At 33.9% G+C, this 19,947-nt stretch overlaps 1 protein-coding gene across 2 annotated transcripts in view; it reads right to left on the bottom strand.

The window, feature by feature from the left end:
* The window catches only part of Stk33 (serine/threonine kinase 33), a 77,849-nt gene that overhangs the window by 47,440 nt on the left and 10,462 nt on the right, over window positions 1–19,947 (bottom strand). Inside the window, exons 5-10 of one of the 2 annotated variants that reach the window (XM_027942410.1) lie at window positions 16,270–16,408; window positions 13,864–13,952; window positions 12,009–12,093; window positions 6,708–6,783; window positions 2,820–2,932; window positions 2,290–2,379 (exon numbers count right to left, since the gene is read on the bottom strand). In XM_027942410.1, the coding sequence (XP_027798211.1) occupies window positions 2,290–2,379; window positions 2,820–2,932; window positions 6,708–6,783; window positions 12,009–12,093; window positions 13,864–13,952; window positions 16,270–16,408 (592 nt within the window). The remainder of the gene's footprint in view (window positions 1–2,289; window positions 2,380–2,819; window positions 2,933–6,707; window positions 6,784–12,008; window positions 12,094–13,863; window positions 13,953–16,269; window positions 16,409–19,947) is intronic. The other variant, XM_027942409.1, reaches the window with a different exon arrangement.

Raw genomic sequence — 19,947 nt, 5'->3', positions numbered from 1 at the left:
AGTATTCCACCACTGAGCCACAACCCCAGCCTTTATTTGGTTTATTGAGTCTTTCATATCCAGGATTTCCATTTAGTTCTTTTTCAGAATCTTTATCTCTTTATTGAAATGATCTTTTACTTCATGTATTTTTGTCTCCGATTTCACTCTTTACATCATCATTTAACTCATAGAACATTTTAACTATGAACTTTCTAAATTCCTCCACTATGGTGTTGATGGAGTCAAGTTGTTCAAGCATTAAGAGCTGTTTGGTATGACATATTCCCTTGCTTTTCCATACTGTTTGTATGTCTATCCATCTGTTGGTATAGTTCTCACTTTTTTTAAGTAAGGGAATATTTTGTGAGTTTCTTTCTCTTAAGAGCCCTAGGCAAATATCCAGGTAGTGATATCTTTAATCAATGTGTTTCCTCTGCTGATCCCAATATCAGCCCATTTTAAGAGATGCCACTGAACCTTATTTACTATAATCACTTCAGAGCCAACCTGATTAGAAAAGCAAAAAAAAAAAAAAAAAATTGTTGCTATTATTCTACATGGTTCCTCAAATCTAGAGATAAGCTTGTAATAAAGTTTTCTCAATTCTGCTTTTCCTTTCTGTGTTGTGAGGAGATCAGAACTTACTGCCTTGCTCCCTTCCATCATCTGTTTCCACTGCCAAAACCATGGATTTTAAGTATGTGCAAATATGCCATAACGGAAACTACCATTCTGTATAACTGAGTTGCACCAATTAAAATAAATTTTTAAAATGAAATGACTACTCAAACTCCAGCCACCACATCATTATTCCAGTAACTAGGAAACAGGAAGGGCATAAACAATGCTATCCTCTCGCCATATAAAGTGAAAATATACCCGTTTCCTTTCACATCTTACTGACCATCATGATGATTAGCAAAGAAGACTGGGGTATAAAGTCTTAACTAGATAGCAAAAGTTTCCAGCTAACCATCAGGATTCTTATTATAAGAGAAGAGAGAGAAAAGAAAAAGAAAAACTGAGAGGTAAGAAGCAGCTTCTTCCAAAATTCCTGCTATGGCCAGGTTGATATTCTGGGAGCAAGGATACAGAGGAAAGGTACTGGGTCTATGCTCAAGGTATTTAATCTAATGGTGGAAAACAATATGTAAATAAACAATTACTTAAGATTCAAAACTAGATAACATCCACTGTTTGGAGACTTTCACTTTTCTGAATCTCCGAAGATTCCTTATATCCAAGAGTTAAAAGAGAGGTGCATGGTTCCACTGCTTTATATCACTGAACTACAGAGACTGCTTCAATATTCCACAGCTTCAATAATGAACATTTCTCAACCCTGTTCTACTGGACATGATATCTTCAAGACAAATAACAGAGCAAAGTTCATTTAAGCACCTATAAATATATATGAACAACTATGGTAACAGTTTTAACAATTTGAAAATGCTCAATTCAGAAGTGTGTCAAGATTTAATAATTGGGGACTGAACCCTAGGGCACTTTGTAAGACTGGAAAAATGCCGCACCACACAACACAGATTACCAAAGAGGTTTCCACTTTATTACAAAAGGCTGTGTGTTTATATAGGTCTAAGGAGAGGTCGCAGGGCTGAGGTAGATAACAGTCGCCCGTTTATTGGCAAGCTCTTCCATATGTCAGTTCCGGAGCCCAAGAAGTTAATTCTAATTGGGGCTAAGGCTTCCCACCAGCAGGATTTGAACATTGGTGCCGGTGGGAACGTTTCGCGCCAGTGAAAGAAACAAAGAGGAGAAGACGCCATGCTGGGGTTTTTCTCTGGGGTGCTGCTGCCGTTATATGTTTATCCAACACACTTAACTAACCACAGAGCCACATCCCAAGCCCTTTTTAAAAAAAATATTCATTTTTTTTAGTTGTAGTTGGACACAATACCTTTATTTTACTTATTTATTTTTATGTGATGCTGAGAATCGAACCCAGGGTCTCAACAAGTGTGAGCACTCTACTGCTGAGCACCCTACTACTGAGCACCAACCCCAGACCTCAAGCCCTTTTTTGTATTTTATTTGCCTTTTTTTGTATTTTATTTTGAGACAGGATCTTACTGAGTTACTTAGGGCCTCACTAAGTTGCTTAGGCTGGCTTTGAACTTGATATCCTCCCACCTCAGCCTCCCAAGACCCTGGGATTATAATAGTGTGCCACCACTTCTGGTAAGACTCAACCTTTTTTAACTTGAGTATATGCAAAACTACAAAGCCAAATGAAAAGATGTGAACAAGGGCACCATGTCAGAAATAGAAAAAAAGTATTATTACAACTTACTGTTAACCACTGGTTATCTAGTAGTTCCTTAGCGGTAATTCTGTGAGCTGGATCTACTTTCAGAAGTTGTTTCAAAACACTTTTGGCTGCAAATAAGGGAAAAGTCCTGAAAAATTTTATTTCTCTTAACTACAATTAATGTCATATATTTTCTAATTTATTTAGGATTAGGTCTGTATAATATAAGAGAAAGATTCCAAGTATTATCAGTAAAAATACCTAATACATTTTTAAAAAGCCTAAAGTGAAGTTTTATTGCATAAACTACCTCATTTAATGGTCTATAGTAAAAATCAGCTAGAGATCAGCAAATTTTCTCTTCAATTTTTACTATGTATTTTCTGGCTTGGGGAAGTTTTGATTATGAATAATCATAGTGAAGATATCACTATTTCTATAAGTAACTAGCATTTATTTCCAAAGTAAATGTTATGACTAAATAGAGATGTAAAGCAGTTTTACGACTGGCCCACTTTCTTATAATAATTATATTTGCGTTAGTAAATAACAACAAGTCTATACTTACCACAATCACTGATGGAATTCCAGATTGGATTTTCAAAATGTAGTTCTCCCTTTTTTATTAACTCAAAAAGGGTTTCTTCTGAGTTTGCCAAGAAGGGTGCTTCTCCACATAACCTAAACAAAGGCAATTATTTTGTTTAAATATTTAAAATGTAATCAAAATAAAGCCATTGCAAATTAAGTTTCTGCAGGTCTTTGAAATAGTGGTTTTTTATGTTTACAGAAATGAAGAAGAGATCTCTCCAGGTGTAAGAATGATCTGGCAGAGGAAGTATACATATATACACTGAAACCTTCAGATTTGCAAATGATCTAAAGCTCTTCCAGGTGAGGAAACATAAGCTTAAATGGGGTTCAAATACAGGAAGTGTATGAGTCTAATTACAGTGTAACAGGAGCAGCTAATAGGGGAGATACAGTTTGATGTGAGCAAGGGTAAGGCAATGGCTTAAGATACATAATGGAAACTGAACTTATGAAAATATACAATGAGTTGTTAGAATCTAATGAGAGTTTAGAGAGTAGAATGACTATATAAGAGTTTTATTCATGGTGAAATACTACACAAACAAAAATAAATAAATAAATAAATAAAGACAATGCTGATAATTTCTATAGGCTCTGAGACAAAGCCAAAAAAGCCATTAAAATGGCCACAACTCATTAATCATTGTGTACGAAATGAAGGCTTGGATGAGGAAAATCAAATGATGATTTGACCCTTGTTCTGAAAGAGTGAAAGCTGAGTATACACAACAACCAACATCAGTAAAACCACAGAAGTATATTATAAAGTAAACCTGGGCCTGTTTATATATTCTATACTTCAGTAATTATAGTTACATTTTTTACTGATTTTCTTTAGTGATGTTTTCCAAGTTCTCCAAAAATCTAACTCATGAACATTTCTGAATAAGTCAAATTTGATAAATGTTTTTCATGATGATTACTTTCCCAGGAACTAAAGTTACTTTCATCCTACTGGTTTATCAAACTAGGCTGGATGATTAGAGCTCTTCATTTACCAGAAGTATCTTGTTAAGAGGTCAGTATTTATCAAATTGCTATGGAACCTTCATTTTAATACTTAAAATTTATACAGAACTTTCTGACCTGCCTCTCACTCATCTTATTCGCCTTGCTATTTTTGGTTTACAAACATGATTTTAAAAGTCATAAAAATAAAGGGCAGAAAAATGGCCTTATGGACGATTACTATGTATTATAACAAGTACAGGCCAGCAAAAGCCCAGCTCATTGAGTCTGTTATCAACCAGTGATATGCGAATCCCCCAATTCCTTAGCTGCTCTGATGAGCATGCAACTATAGCTTAAGGGCTACATTTTTAAAAGTCCACTTTTTTCAGTCCTTTGCAAGTTTATTTACGTAAAATGTATCTAATGGTTGGTCAATCAGCAGCATATGAAATTTTATGATGGCAATTTTCTTGCACATTCAGAAAAGGGAATCCAAGACATGAAAAAAAATGCCTCTTTAAGTCCTCCTATCCTTTTCTTTTGTATCCATAGGAATCAAAACAGCAGATGATAGTAACCACAGAAAGTATTTATTTTTGTTAATTGCACCTTGTGAAAGAATATTATCATTGTCCAATTAAGTAGAAATGAATCCAAGGTAACTAACTGATAAACAAGAAAATAACCCCCCTGGAGAAGGTAATGTGTTTGTGTTCCTGGTGAAGGAATTATCTATAACACGACTGGGATCAGACAGATTAATGAGTATGCACTGATTAGATAAGGAAGAATACCTTAAAAAATAGAAGAAGCCATTATGAAGTTATGCAGCTACACTCTGGAGCAAAACAATTAAAATGATATCTTTAAGAAAGAGAAAGATTTTAAAGATATGTAATATACTCACTTGCCTTAACATCAAATTCAAACTAAGAAGAAAACACTGAAAATGTAGCTTAGTGGTAGAGCACTTGCCTAGTACATGAGGGGCCCTGGACTCAATCCCCAGTACAGCAAAAATAAATAAACAAAAATTTTAAAAGGCAGCAGCAAGCAAACACCATGTGAATTGTAGAATAATTGATTATACATATTATATTTGACTTGCTTAGAATGTCTTATGAGTATAAAAGCTTAATTTAAAAGAGTTATATTTTAGTTAAAGACTGGGGCTCAAAATTTTTGCACTATGATTCTAGTCAGCACAAAACAATGGTCAAAAATTTTGCAAATACATTTATACTTTTTGCTGTATATGCAATGATGTGTGTTGACCAAACTGAGTTACAGCTACAATAACATCATCCAATTTCTACTGCCTGTGTATTCCATTTCACAGAGCTGTGAAAATGTAACTACTGTGATGTCAATATTTAGAAACCATCTGGAAGAGGTAGTAAGTAGTGAAATCTTCAATATGACCATAAAACTAATGTTGCATCAACATAAAACATTCATACTCACCAAGAGGCAGAACAATGGTCACTAACTTTTCAGAACACCTCTTAGTCAATTCACTTAATTCAATTTAGCAAACATATTGAGCACATGAACACGTGCCTGTTATTGTATTAAATATCAGGTATACAAAGATGAATAACATAAAATCTCTGTTCTTCATGAAATTTAGAGCAAGAAAAACAGGTATACAATCTATATAATTATAGTTTCAAAATACATTATGTTCACACATCAAAGTAAACAATTATCATATTTACACAAGTACAAAACAGATGACTTGAATGTTTGAACTGGGCCCACTCAGGAGAGAGGTTTGTAGAAAAGAATACATGTATGCATGGGTGCACACATGCACACACATCCAAAGGCAAGCAGCGCAGGGTGTGTTTGAGTAATCTAGAGTGGCCACAAAATAGGGTAGGTACATAGGAACATACACCTAGGCCAAAATAGGAAAGGCATGCTGGAGACAGGTCATGAAAGATTTGCTAAGCTATGCCATGCCAGTTTGCTCTGATACTTTTCTATAGCAAGGAGTAATTATCAGAGGTTTTTAAATCAAGAAATAGTATGATCAAATTTATATTTAGAAAGACAACCTTAAGGGCTGGAGTTGTGGCTCAGTGGTAGAGTGCTCGCCTAGCCTGCATGAGGCACTGGGTTCAATCCTCAGCACCACATAAAATATAAAATAAAGATATTGTGTCCACCTAAAACTTAAAAGTAAATATTAAAAAAGAGAGAAAGAAAGACAACCTTAATAGCAGCAAGATTAACTGTGGAGGGTGACCAGAGCAGGAAGAACAGACAGAAAGACAAGACACTGTAATGTTATAGAAAAGGGATTATAAAGAGAAATGATAAAGGTGAAGAGAAATCAAATAGTTAAGGATACTTCAAAGGAAAAAAAATCACAAGACTTTGGGTTTGACTGAATCTAGAGTGAGGAAGAAGAATCACTGTAGTCTCCAGTAACATTAAAAGAACTAGGAAATGCAGAGCACTCCCTAGACCCTGAACAAATTTCTACCTAGTTAGTGCCACTCCCCACATATGTCCTGCCAACATGGGTAGCTCTACGGCCAAGCTGCAGTACCTTCCTATACCTGATGGACTAAGATTATGAAAAAATACAAAGAAGTTCTTGATTTGTAAAAAGGGATCAGGAAAGTGTTTAGGACAGTTTTTCACTTTGCTCAGATTATATAGTGTATTGTTGCAATTATAGATCAATGAAAAGCAAAGCTGAAAGTTATAAATTTATAATATTAAAAAATACCTAAGGGATGAACCTGATAACTAATAAGAGAACTTTTTAGAATGACTCTCCATTTGGTTTTTAAATCACTTTTTAAAAAATATATCGCTCAGTTCTAATTTAAAATCATTGTCATTCTACCATCAGAGTCTATCCATTTATTTTACCCTGTACAATAAGCAGGCTACTTACAAATAATACATTATGACACCTATGCCCCAAATGTCACACTGCTGGCTATAGTCGTGGGCATTGATAACTTCAGGTGCTGCCAAACAAGCAGAAATAAAATAGTATTAATAATACAATAAATGACTTTTAAATGCTTAATACAAAGCATGAAAAAATGTGCTGATGTGTTGTAATTAATTCCCCCACTGGGAACAAAAAAAAAAAAAACAACAGCAGATGTTAAATGAATAATGTACAGGCCTTAACAATTGATGTCACTGTATTCTCATGCTTATCATTTAGCTTCTAATGGAATGATGGAACTGTATAACCAAATGTACTACTCTTTATTCCTGGGAAAATGTTAGGAAATGATTTTGCAAGATTGTGTAGTTACAGTAAAAAACAACAAGATCTCATCCCTTTCCCCCAAATAGAATTGAAAACATGCCTTAAATGGAAGTAATTTAAGCAAGTCCAATGTGTAGAAATCTGAATTCACAGAAAAACTAAGAGAAATGGTTATAAATAACTTTAGTGAAAGAATAACAATAATAACATCACAGTACTCCTATGACAGAATATAAATTATTTCCCACATTTTATAAGTGAGAAAACCAAAACAAAGAGAGAAAGCTCCTACAAGACTGGATCAAAAAGCTAGTTAGAGGTTTTGTGAAACTTCAAAAAAACCAGTCAGTCAGTCACAGGATATTCAGGTATTCATGACTCCCCAATTCTGTGATCCTTGCTTTACAAAGATGTTCAAAAAACAACTGATTCCTTAAAACAACTTTCTCAAAATAACATCATTCTTTCCATTTTAAGGGAGTACATTTTTAAAAAAACTGGATTTTATTTTTGCAATAACTGGCTTTTTAAAAGGTGCATATGATATTGCAGAAATATGTTCATTTCACTTCTATAGCAATAGATCAGATATCTTTAATGAAAAAAACAGTTCTAAAATTATATCTATCTATCTATTATCTATCTATCTATCTTAACAGAACTTTGAAATTTACAAAGCATTTTTGCATAAAAATTTTTAATAAACTGTGTTAAGAATCCTGTGAGATGGGTATGTAGGCATTTGACTCCTTTTAATCAATAAAAAAATAAGGTTGGGGCTGGGATTTTGGCTCAGTGGTAGAGCGCTCGCCTAGCACGGGCAGGACCCAGGTTTGATCCTCAGCACCACATAAAAATAAAGGCATTGTGTTGTGTCCATCAACACCTAAAAAGTAAATAGAAAAAAATATTTAAAGAAAATAAGGTTGAAGTATATTAAGCAACTTCTCTAAAGCCACACAGCTACAGAGCACATCCCACAGAAAAGGCATGTAAACAACTTTTTAGAAAACAGTTTGAATCTCCCACACTTACACACTGAAACACACACACATACACACACACACACACCTTTATAATAACTACTGAAAGCAAACAGAATTTCCTTTCTACTTTTTTACTCTGCCTTTTACTTTAAAGGAATGAAAAAGCAACACAAGTCGAAAGAGAAGAATGAGAAAAGGCTATACTATAGATAATTAATAAACTTACTAATTTTCCTTCAAATGATTAAAAATTTAGTAATAATTTCCTTTAAGCAACTACTGTACTTGTATTCTTTAATATTACTTAAAATCTTTAAATATTGCATCATTATAGTGCAAGTTGTTCTATGATCGTGTCTATCACAAGGGTAAATCCTGTGACTGGAGACAATGAAGGCTCACCATATTGATGCATCATACAGCAGGGGCTAGGAATTCCGAGGCATCACTTTTTCAGAATGTTCTTAATTATCAGGGGCATTTCTACTTACACTGTCATCCCAGCCCTCAGGGAGGCAGAAGCCAGAGTAACTGTGCCAAGGAGCCATTTAGAAAGTCAGCAAAGCTCCACAAACCATCTGTCTTCTCTCTAGTTCTCTCACTTGTTATAGTGTAGACAACTAATAAGCAGGCATAAAACTCAGGGTGCTTAGATATATTTTCCCCATGTAACTACAGACCAGCTGTCTTTTGCCAACGGGAAGATATGAACAGAATCTAAAGTAGCCTTTTCCAAAATAAGATAAAACAATTTAAAAACTTTAGTATCAAGCAGGCAAAAAAGCAATAAAAATGAATACTGATATAACAACATGCAAAAAAATCTCAAAATCATATGGAACCAAAGAAGATAGGCACAAAAGAATATATACTATATAATTAAATTTACATAAAATGTCTAGTCAAGCAAAACTGATTGTGGTGATAGAAATCATCAGTGGTTTCTGGGACCTAGATAGGAGGTTGACTGAAATGGACACAGAGGAACTTTATAGGATGATAGACATGTTCTAAATCTTCATTGAGGTGGTGATTACATGAGTATATGAAGTTTTTAAAACTCATTCAACTTTACATTTAAAATGTGTGTATTTTACTGTATATAAATTTTATTTCTACAAAGTGAATTTTTTTAAAAAAATCTACTATAACTACAAAAAGAACTAGTTAAAACCCTATCTTGGTGGGTGATTTTAATAACTTTCAGAGATCAAGGGAAATTGAAAATCTTCAAGATACAATCATAAAGATACAATAAGAAAACTAGACAGATGATCCAAAAGGTCATGAAAATAAACTCACATTTACATGAACATTAAACACATCCCAGTCACCTGGAAAATTCTAAACACACCTCTAAATAATTGTTGGCTTAAAGAAGACTAAATCTAAAATTATAGTGTAGTAAGAGATGAATCACAATTAGAACACTGTATGCCAAAAGAGAAGAAAAATTCATAGCTTTACATGTACTTATTAGAAAACAAGAAGACTGATAATAAACAAGCATTCAACTGAGGATTTCCATTTTTTAGGATTTTAGGATTTCAATTTTTTCACATCCTTGCTAACTCCACCCCCCACCCCCGAGTACTGGGGATGGAGCACAGGGCCTCATGCATGCTACATTCCTAGACTTTAAATTTTTTTTTATTTTGAAACAGGGTCTCACTGAGGTTGTTGAGGCTGGCCTTGAACTTCTTATCTTCCTGCTTTAGCCTCCAGAGAAACTGGGATTAAAGGCATGTGCAGACCAAAAGAAAAAGAGAATGAACTCAGAAAGATAAAAGTAGAAATTTATGAAAAAGCCATCCAAATACTGTAAGATATGAGCTAGTTCTTAAAAAGCCCAAGAAACTGCTCTAACTATTAACAAATTTGAACAAAAAAAAAAAATAAAAATTTGTGTTAGTACAGGAGCAAAAATTGAGCTCTAAGTGCCAAGCACTGTTTTAAGCTCTTTACTCCTATTTTCTCATTTAATTCTCATTTTAACTTGATAAAAAAAGATACTATCATCCTCCTCCTCCCTGTTTAATTTTTTGTCCTCAGCACTTCTCTTTAACACTATATATATATATATATATATATATATATATATATATGCAATATGCACATTTATGCCAATGAAATAACAATTTCTAGAAAACAGTCAATATTATCAAAATTATTCAAGAAGTGAAAACTGAAATAATGCAGTATAAATGAAAAATATAACAGAAACAATATTTGCAAAGGATAACAGGACCAAAAACCTTTAAAGGGAAATTTCAAACTATTAATATATAACATCTATTATGTAAAATGTTCATGGGCATATAAAAAGTGAACATTGTTTTTAATTTTTAAATGGTGCCAGCATACCCTAGCACAAAAAGAAGAAAGCAACAGTCAAAGTTCCTACATAAAGTGGTAGCAAATTGAATAGAGCAATATATTAAAGCAACCTTACAAATATGCAAGAGTGGTTCAACATTTTATAATCTATTAATGAAACTACATACACACACACACATATATTAAAGACATTTCAACAGAGAGGATATTATGAATAAGACACTCAACAATATTAACCATTAGGAAATGCAAATTAAAAACCACAATGATATAACACTTTATACCCACTACAATGCTACAATTTAAAAGATAGTTAATATCAAAAGTTGGTAAGTAGCGAAGGGCAGTGGCACATGCCTTTAATCCCAGCTTCTCCGTAGGCTAAAGCAGGAAGATAGGAAGTTCAAGTTCAGCCTTAACAACCTCAGTGAGACCCTGTTTCAAAATAAAAAATGTTTTAAAGGCTAGGAATGTAGCAGACCCTGGGCTCTATCCCCAGTACTGGTGGGAGGGGGGTTCAGGGTGGGGTGGGGTGGGGGGAAGAGTTGGAGAGTTGGCAAGGATGAGAAAAAATTGAAATCCTAAAACACTACTGGTGGAATGGTAACAGCCACCATGGAAAACAAGTTTGTCAATTTCTTAAAAAGTTAAACATACACTTAACATATGACTCAGCAATTTCACTCTTAGGTAAATACCCAAGGAAAATGAAACGACATGTCCTCACAAAGACTTCAGCATGAATGTTCATAACAGCATTATTTGTAATAACTTCACACTAGAAACAACCACGAGTGCATCAGCTAGTGTGGCATACCCATGCTATATAACTATTTAGGAATATAAAGGAACAAACTAGAGACAAATTCTACAACATAGATGTAGCTCAAAAATATTATGGTAAGGCATAAAAGTCATCATAGTATAAAAGATCACATTATCATATGATTCTTTTTGTATGACATATCCAGAAAAGAAATTTCTAGAGAGAGGGGGAAAAAAAGAGGGAAGTCTAGAATAATCAGTGGCTACTTGAGGGTAGGATAAAAATGAGATTGAGTACAAACGGGCATGAGGGAACTTTTGAAATAGAATTGTGATAATGGCTGTATACTCTGTGAATATGTTGTTTTAAAACTGAATTGTGATGATGGCTGTATGACTCTGTGAATATATGAAAAATCAATGAATTGTACCTATTTATGGTATTTAATTAAACCTTAATAAGCTGTTTAAAATTACATTTAGAAAAAGGAAATGTGTTGGTTTAAAAAATACATTTAATCAACCAATCTTTATGAAAAATTGATGGCAATAAAATTGAACAAAAATGCAAAGAAGCAAAACATACATGTGATTTTAGTGTGATTTAACAAAAACAGTAAGTTTGAGGTATGATTACCTAAGAGATAAAAATAACTTTAAGAAGATCCCAGAGAAACAACAAAAATTTCAACAATCACTGAAAGTAAGAATTATGAGAAAAATGCTAGAACAATTGAAATTATTTAACCTACGAAAGAAAATGTTGCTTGATCAAGGGCCATTAAGTCATGATGGCAAAATCAAATCATTTAAATTGCACTCTACACTAATTGTTCTACTTTTTACAGAGGAAAAAAAAATTCTTTTAAGTCTACTAACTTACCCATATAGATAGGAGTTCCACATGTGGCCTGCATCATGGCTTCAGCCCTACCATGTTTCTTTACTGCCAAGCCAAAATCAGTCACCTAGAAGAAAAAAAGCAGGCATAGTCACCCATTTTCCTATTCCAGACTTCACTCATTCTGAAGATAGGACTTTCACCACATCGTAATTGCATTTACTTAGCTATTCCTATGGGTGGGAACTTTATTAACTAAAAAGACTTTTATTAACTAAAAAGACTTGTATTAACTAAAAAGACTTTTATCTCCCCACCCACCTCTCTGTGTGTGGGGAAGAAACCACAATCTGGTTTCTCAGATCTTGAGAGAACTTGTTCATGCCTCTGATTAAATTCACCAGTTCAAAATAGGAGTTGTATCTTGAAAGAAGGGATCTAACTTTTTTCATTGCAAAATACATTCTAGCCTTAGTGTATCATCTATTTTCCTGATACTCAAGATATGTTCCAGTTTAAAGCACTGTTATAAATCAAATCATTACCCTTATGGGCATTCACTGAAATACCCTTTTTATAGTTATTTATAATTGGTAAATACTACCTTTTCTTTACTATGATTTCCTTTTGATTCTAGAGTATACTAATTAAAACAATTACTATCCTATTAAAAACTATGAGAATCAAATTAACAAGAAAAAAGCTTATAATAATGCAGTGTAACTAAGAATACTCTAGAGGCCTACTGCTTGCAGCTGCAGTCTTTCTGCTCCATTCTAAATCTTAGTAACTAAACATTTGGTTATTAAATATTGAGTGTGTACCCTTGGTCTTGTCTCCCATGGTAGAAGACTCTTGAGCCAAAAGCAGAAAAACAGACAAATCTATTCATCATACAACCAAATACAGCCTCTTGGTACTCACTAAATGCAAAGCTTTTAGTACCTTATGGAGTAAGAAAATGTTCCTAGTTAACATGTGATATCACTATTTTTCTAAAATATGAATCAATTTTTCCAGGCATTTTCACAAATACCTACTTTGAGCATTATGATACATCTTTCTCTACAGAAAACCTGTACAGACATCAAGTAGACCAAAGCCTTCACAATCCAATTTAGTTCTTGGAGAGCATCAATTTCTTCATTTGCCAAAGATTAGTTGAGTACATTCTATGTCTCAGGGACTAATCAAGGTTCCAACAGAGCATAAGACATACACAATTCCTGACTTCATGGAGTTTACAATGGAACTATTTAGGAACATTTACTTCAGTAAACCAAAAGTACTGCGTTGAACTTTTTCTAAGGACTTAGCTTCAGCAACAGCAAGTTACTCACAGACAACATTTTATTCCGAGATAAAAACATGTATGTATTTTGAAAGCAGCCACTATTAAAGTGCTGAGTAATAAATAATATATCCTATCATTTATTTGACATTAAGGAATAAAATCTTCAAGAATAAACACTTGGCACAGTAATTGCACTTAAGACATAAATATTAACACCCAGGAAAATTTTCAATGAGAAATACAGACTGTAGCATTAATTTAGCATCAAAAGCACAGCCAAGGTGTGTTTTTCTCTAAATCTGTAACACATTTACATCAAATTACCAGGCATAATTCTGAAATTAATTAGAATTCAGAGCATCTGTTTGCTTGCTATTAACTAATGATTTAGAACATCCAAATGAGTATGTACTTTAAAAAACACCACTTGTAAAATTATTCTTGTCAGTTACAACCTCTTTTGTGAATTTTTTATTTTTTAGCACAAGTAACTTATTTTCTGGCTGCTTAAAAGCAATTGATATATATCTAAAAGTTGTACTCTGCCACTTTGCTAATAAACTATTTATAGGGAAATATTTATCATCATTTTTAATATCTTACCTTTATATTTAAGTTCATTTCATTGTTAGCATCAACAAAGCTGCTTTTTACCAATATGTTTTCCAGTTTTAGATCTCTATGTACTATATCTATCAAGAAAACAAACAAGTCAAATGAAATGTATAACAGAAAAATAAAGGGTACATCAATAAGACGAATAAATGTATTTAACAAATTACAATCCACTGCTGAAAATGGAATGGTGGGGGGCAGGGTATAAATCTTACAAACCATCTTCCCTACATTTCTAACCCTATGAAGCCTTTTTTTTTTTTTTTTTGTCTCCCTCATCTCTACCCATTCCCTTGTTGCCCCAACTGGTTGCTCTTCATGATGTGTGGCCTGGTTAAGTGTGGAGGATGATCCTGGCCAAGGTGACCTTCCGAGGAGGAGGGAGATGGTGTTAGAAGTACAGTAATGTTGCCCATATCCTTAGAACTTCAAAAGAAGAGATTAATTCTTTACTTCTAAATATGTGCTACTGTCAATATAAGAATTTTAACACACTTTAATTTGGCTATATGTATATAAACTATATTTATTTCAGTATATTTTTCTATAACATCAGCATACATTTCATACTCTTGGTATGTTAAAATAAAAAAATCCTTGAGACATAAAATCTTTAGTTGAACATGTTAGAGTTTAAGTAGTATTTTTGTATACCTGCAAATAATCATGTAAAAATTCTTCCTTTGCAAATAATTAATTCAATTCATATCCATAGCAATCATTTCTCTAGATTTAAAAGTTAAGGGTTTAATTGCTGGAAAAATGGAGTTGAATGAGCCCTGCAGTGGTAATTATATCTAGTCATTTATATTTTCCTTACACAATTTACAGGTTTTGTTTTTGGAATCTGTATTGTTCTGTTCCTCTGCTTGTCTTTTCTTACATAAATACCACACAGTTTTAATTAATATATCCTTATGGTGTATTTTGATCCCTGGCAGGGCAAGTCTCCCTGCTCCCTCATTGCTGTTCATTGTTGTACTATCTATTCTCACCTGTTTTAGAATAATCTAATCAAGTTTTAGGAAAATGCTATAAAAATTTGGTTTGGAATTATACTGAAGTTATAGCTTAATATGGGAGGATTGGCATGAGCATAATATTAAGCCTTTGCAAAAACAGTTTCCCCTCTGTCTGGAATGCCCTCCCTTTTTTGTCTAAGTTTGTATTCCTAGATTGAATATTGTTTCCTCTGAATTCTTTTCTGACATTCAAAATCAAATGATATATTAACACTCCTGTGTTTCTTGAACTTCACAGGGTTCTCCACCAGAGAAATTTTCATATTTGATTACAAATGTTTTTTACGCTCAATCTCTCACTAGCTTGAGTTCCTTGAGGGAAGATGCCTTATCTTTTAATCTGTGTAACTCTAAGATCAGTAACAGTACAATAGGCGCTCAGGAAAAATCTGCTAAAGGAACCTGAGATCTAGTACCAGCTCTGCCCCACCAAACATGTCACTGAACCTTTTGGGAACAAAGTTTTTTCTCATCTGAAAGATGAGACAGTTCTAAAGTCATATGGTAAGCCAAACTAACCTTGAAGAAAAAAAAAAAAAGATGCATGAGGCAAAGCAGCAGCAGTAACATCAAAGAACAGAAAAGTCAAAGAATAATTACAATAATCGTTAAATGTCGTTTTTAAAGTACTGTGAAACTACTCTACATGATGCCTTAATAGTAGATAAATATCATTATGCATTTGTCAAAACCCACAGAATGTACAACACCAACAATGAATCCTAATGTAAACTATGTACTTTGGGTGATAGTGATGTGTTAATGTGGGTTCATCAATTTTAATAACTGGAACACTCTGGTATGGGATTTTGATAGTGGAAAATGCCTTATATATGTGAGTGCAGGGAGTTTAAGGGATATTGCTGAACCTTTTGCTCAATTTTGGTGTGAACTTAGCACTCTAACAATAAATTTGAAAGTACAAAAAAGAAAGCCTAGAACATACACATTTTTAATGTTATTAATATATAAATTTTTAGGAAATTTCACCTTTAATATTGTTTTTTCTACTTTGGATATATTGTCTGCTTTTTAAATCACTAAACAGAAATGTTCATAGGACTCAAGGTGCAGCTCAGTGGTAGAGTGCTTGCTTAGCACATGCAAAGGTCTGTGTTTAATCCCCAGCACTATCAAAAAAAAAAAAAAAAAAAAGCAATGTTCATAACTGCTTCTTTGTCTATGTAAAATGTAATTGTGAATCTGTTTGTTTCTAATTAAAATGTATCTATACATAAAGGGAAAACTACAAAATAGCAAACAAGTCTTCTATATTACCAAGTGTTATTTATATGACTGTGAATACAATTACCCTTAAACAAAAGTGATATCTGCATTATGGACTCAATGAGTTGGATGATCCTCTTCTTACCCTTAGTATGAAGGTATGCTATAGCTGATGCAAGACTTTGAATGATCCACCTTGTCTCATTCTCTGAGAAATGCCCTTTCCTATCCAGAACTGCTTTGAGTTCTCCATCCTCACAAAGCTCCATCACAAGGTACATTTTCTGACATTATATATTTAAAAGAGAGAGAGCAAGAGAGAGCAAATTATATAGCTGTGTATCCTTAAAATGTTATATATTGTATTACATGATCACAATCTTAATCATCATTAATTCATTCAAAAATAATTTTATCTATTATGTACAGGATACTGAACTGGATACTAGAAGAACATAAGACATAGTCTTTACTCCCAACAAGTTCCCAATTTAGTTACAATTACAGAATCATTGGTAAGTGCTAATGGCCCAAAATGTGATAGGGTTATGGGGGAGGGGCAGTTCTTCTCTGCCTAAAGAACGCTCACAGGAGGGCTGGGGCTGTAGCTCAGTGGCAGAGTACTTGCCTGGCATGTGTGAGACACTGGGTTCAGTCCTGAGAACCACAAAAACCAAACAAACAAAAACCAAATAAAATAAAGGCATGCCATCCAACTACAACTACAAAAAAAAAAAAAAAAAGAATGCTCACAGGAGAGACATTAAAGCCAGATCTAGGTGTTTGAACAGGGATTTGTGGGTAGAAAATGTAGGGGAAGATCAGGCAGAGTACACGGTATAAATTTGAAACAACATCAGCTATTAAAAGGACAACAAATATCTCAGCATTAATAACATTAGAAGCTTGATAGGGTGAGGAGGAAAGAAGTGGTGGGGAAGAAGCTAGAAAGAACAGGTTGGTGCCAGTTGGTATAAAGTCTTGGATATCATCCTCAAGAGTATAGATTTTTTTTTCCCACATGCAATAAGCCACTGAATATTTTAAGATAGTGTTTGGAAGGGGGAATGTTGTATGATATTATCAATTTTGCATTTCCAAATGAACACTCTAGCAGCAGTGTAACATCAGGGCTCAGCAAAAATTTTCTATACAGGCCAAACCCAGGAGTAAATATTACAGGCTTTGCAAGCCAGTCTCTTTCATAACTACCTGGCTCTGCTGCTGTAGTATGAAAGCAGCCATAAACAATACAAAAACACTCTATTTATGGACTTGGAAATTTGAGTTTCATATAATTTTCACAAGTCATAAGATATTATTCTTTTGCATTTTTTTCAATAATTTGAAAACGGAGACAACTTAGTTTATAGGCCATAAGAAAATGGGCAGCAGACCAGTGCTGACTTCTGTTGATAGTGGGCAGGTATGAGGAACAGAATACAAACAAGAAGGAGGAGGAAAAAAAGATTTGAAAAATACCTAGGAGGAAGAAACAGTGGGGCTCAATGACTAATTGGGTGGAGCAGTAAGAAGATACAGATGAAAGGCCTCTTGCATATTTGCTGTTTCTTTCTTTCTTTCTTTTTGAGAGAGAGAGGGAGAGAGGGAGAGGGAGAGGGAGAGAGGGAGAGAGAATTTGTTAATATTTATTTTTTAGTTTTTGGTGGACATAACATCTTTATTTTATTTTTATGTGGTGCTGAGGATCGAACCCAGCGCCCTGCACATGCCAGGCAAGCACGCTACTGCTTGAGCCACATCCCTAGCCCTGCTGTTTCTTTTAAGGCATATTAATATCTCTTTAGATATTCCAATAGTTAAGTCATCTATTGAGTCAAAATGATTCACAATCAACCAAAATGCAAGTCTTTTTCACATGCATTGCTATGGATAGAGACTACTCTCTGCATCTCCATTCTAACCTCTGCTGCTAGATTTCTGTTGTTCTTAAGATTTGGGGGTCTGGGGCTGGGGTTGTAGCTCAGTGGTAGAGCACTTACCTGGCAAATATCAGGCACTGGGTTCAATCCTCAGCACCACATAAAAATAAATAAAATAAAGGCATTGTCCATCTACAACTAAAAAAACTTTTAAAAAAGATTTGGGGGTCTGATTCTGCTCTTATAACCACTGCTAATACAACTTCAGTGTTCAATCCATAAACATTAAAGCAGGAAGAGAAGGTTAACATCCTTTCTTCTTACAGACACAATTCTGATTCACTGAACTTCACACTGCTTTAGAATATCAAAAGTTATCTGCAAAGTCTGACACATAAATAAGCTTTTGAACTGGGCCATACTTTCTTCATTGACAGGATCACTGGTACACAGAGGGAAAGTTGCATTAGTAGGGGTTACAATATTAACTGATGTCAATTTTAAATGCAATTTGATCAAAATTATATCAGTAACATTTATAAAAACAAATTCTTTTTATAATCATTAGAAACAATTGGGTAGATCTAGAGAATGTTTAGAGTCATGATAAACTAGCATATGCAGACTGGATGATCACTAGTAAAGAAATGGGAACCATTTCTTTAAAACGCCTTCAGTGGAAAGTCTAAACATTTGTGAGTGTTTACAAGTTAGGGAGAGGCAGATTTGACCTAAAAACAAACAAAAATGTGATACCAGGCAGCATAAAGAAGAAATCTCTTGGAGAAAGGAAACACAAGAGGCAAGCCCCATGATTATCCTTGCTTCCTGACTGGAGAATTTCCAGACTACAGGCAGGGAGAGAGAAATCAAGCAGGGGCCAGCAGCCTCCATGGGTCAAAGAGGTGGAGCTGGGAGTTCATAGGAAAAGTATAACAGAAGGATAAAGCTATACAGACAGAAAGCTCCAGAGATTTGCCTCCTCAATTCTTCAGCATATGATTAGAGTACTAATCAGCACATGATTCATTCCCAAAACTGGGAAAATAAACATGCAAAAGGAGCTGAGGGAACAATCACTTGAGCTTACACATGGCCAGGAACAGTTTGTGTTCCCATTAACTATTAGATAGAGCAGAGGGGTTTGAAGGGAAGAAAGGCAGCATGGGTTTAGAAATGATGGAGGAATGTGATGGTCATTATTATCCAAAGTATGTGTATGAAGACAAAAATTGGTATGAATATACTTTGTATACAATCAGAGATATGAAAAATCATGCTATATATGTGTAGTAAGAATTGTAATGCATTCTGCTGTCATGTATAAATAAAAAGAAAAGAAAAATATCATAATTCATGGGACATTGAATAGAGTGTGTATACTCAGAAGGCTTGAACCTTGGTAGTAGGGAAAATGAGTCCTGGACTAAGGGCTGCTCTGGTGCCACCTAACAAAGATTAAAGCAAGATTCAAAAGTATCAAACTATTTCCAAGTGACTTAACTATATGCTAGATTAAAGGTCAAGAACAGTTTTAAGAATATAAAAATATCTGGTACAGGTACCAATTTCTTAATAAGACTTCTGAAGCTCAAGAGATAAAACCAAGAATCAATAAGTGGAATGGCATCAAATTAAAAAGCTTCTACAAAGCAAAGGTAACAAGAGCATGAAAAGAGAGCATACAGAATGGGAGAAAATTTTTTCTAGTTACTCTTCCAACTGAGGATTAATATTCAGAATATATAAAGAATTCAAAATAACTTAACTTCAAAAAACCCAAATAACCCAATCAATAAATGGACAAATATTATCAACACATTTCTCTAAAAAAGAAATATAGATGGCCAATAAATATATGAAAAAATATTCAACATCCCTATCAATAAGGGAAATGCAAATTAAAACTACACTTGAGGTTTCATCTGACTCCAGTTAGA

The sequence above is a fragment of the Marmota flaviventris genome, chromosome 9, assembly GCF_047511675.1.
Source record: "Marmota flaviventris isolate mMarFla1 chromosome 9, mMarFla1.hap1, whole genome shotgun sequence".
Lineage (NCBI taxonomy): Eukaryota > Metazoa > Chordata > Mammalia > Rodentia > Sciuridae > Marmota > Marmota flaviventris.
Note: the sequence above shows the minus strand (reverse complement) of the source record. Positions and strands in the feature narration are given on the sequence as shown.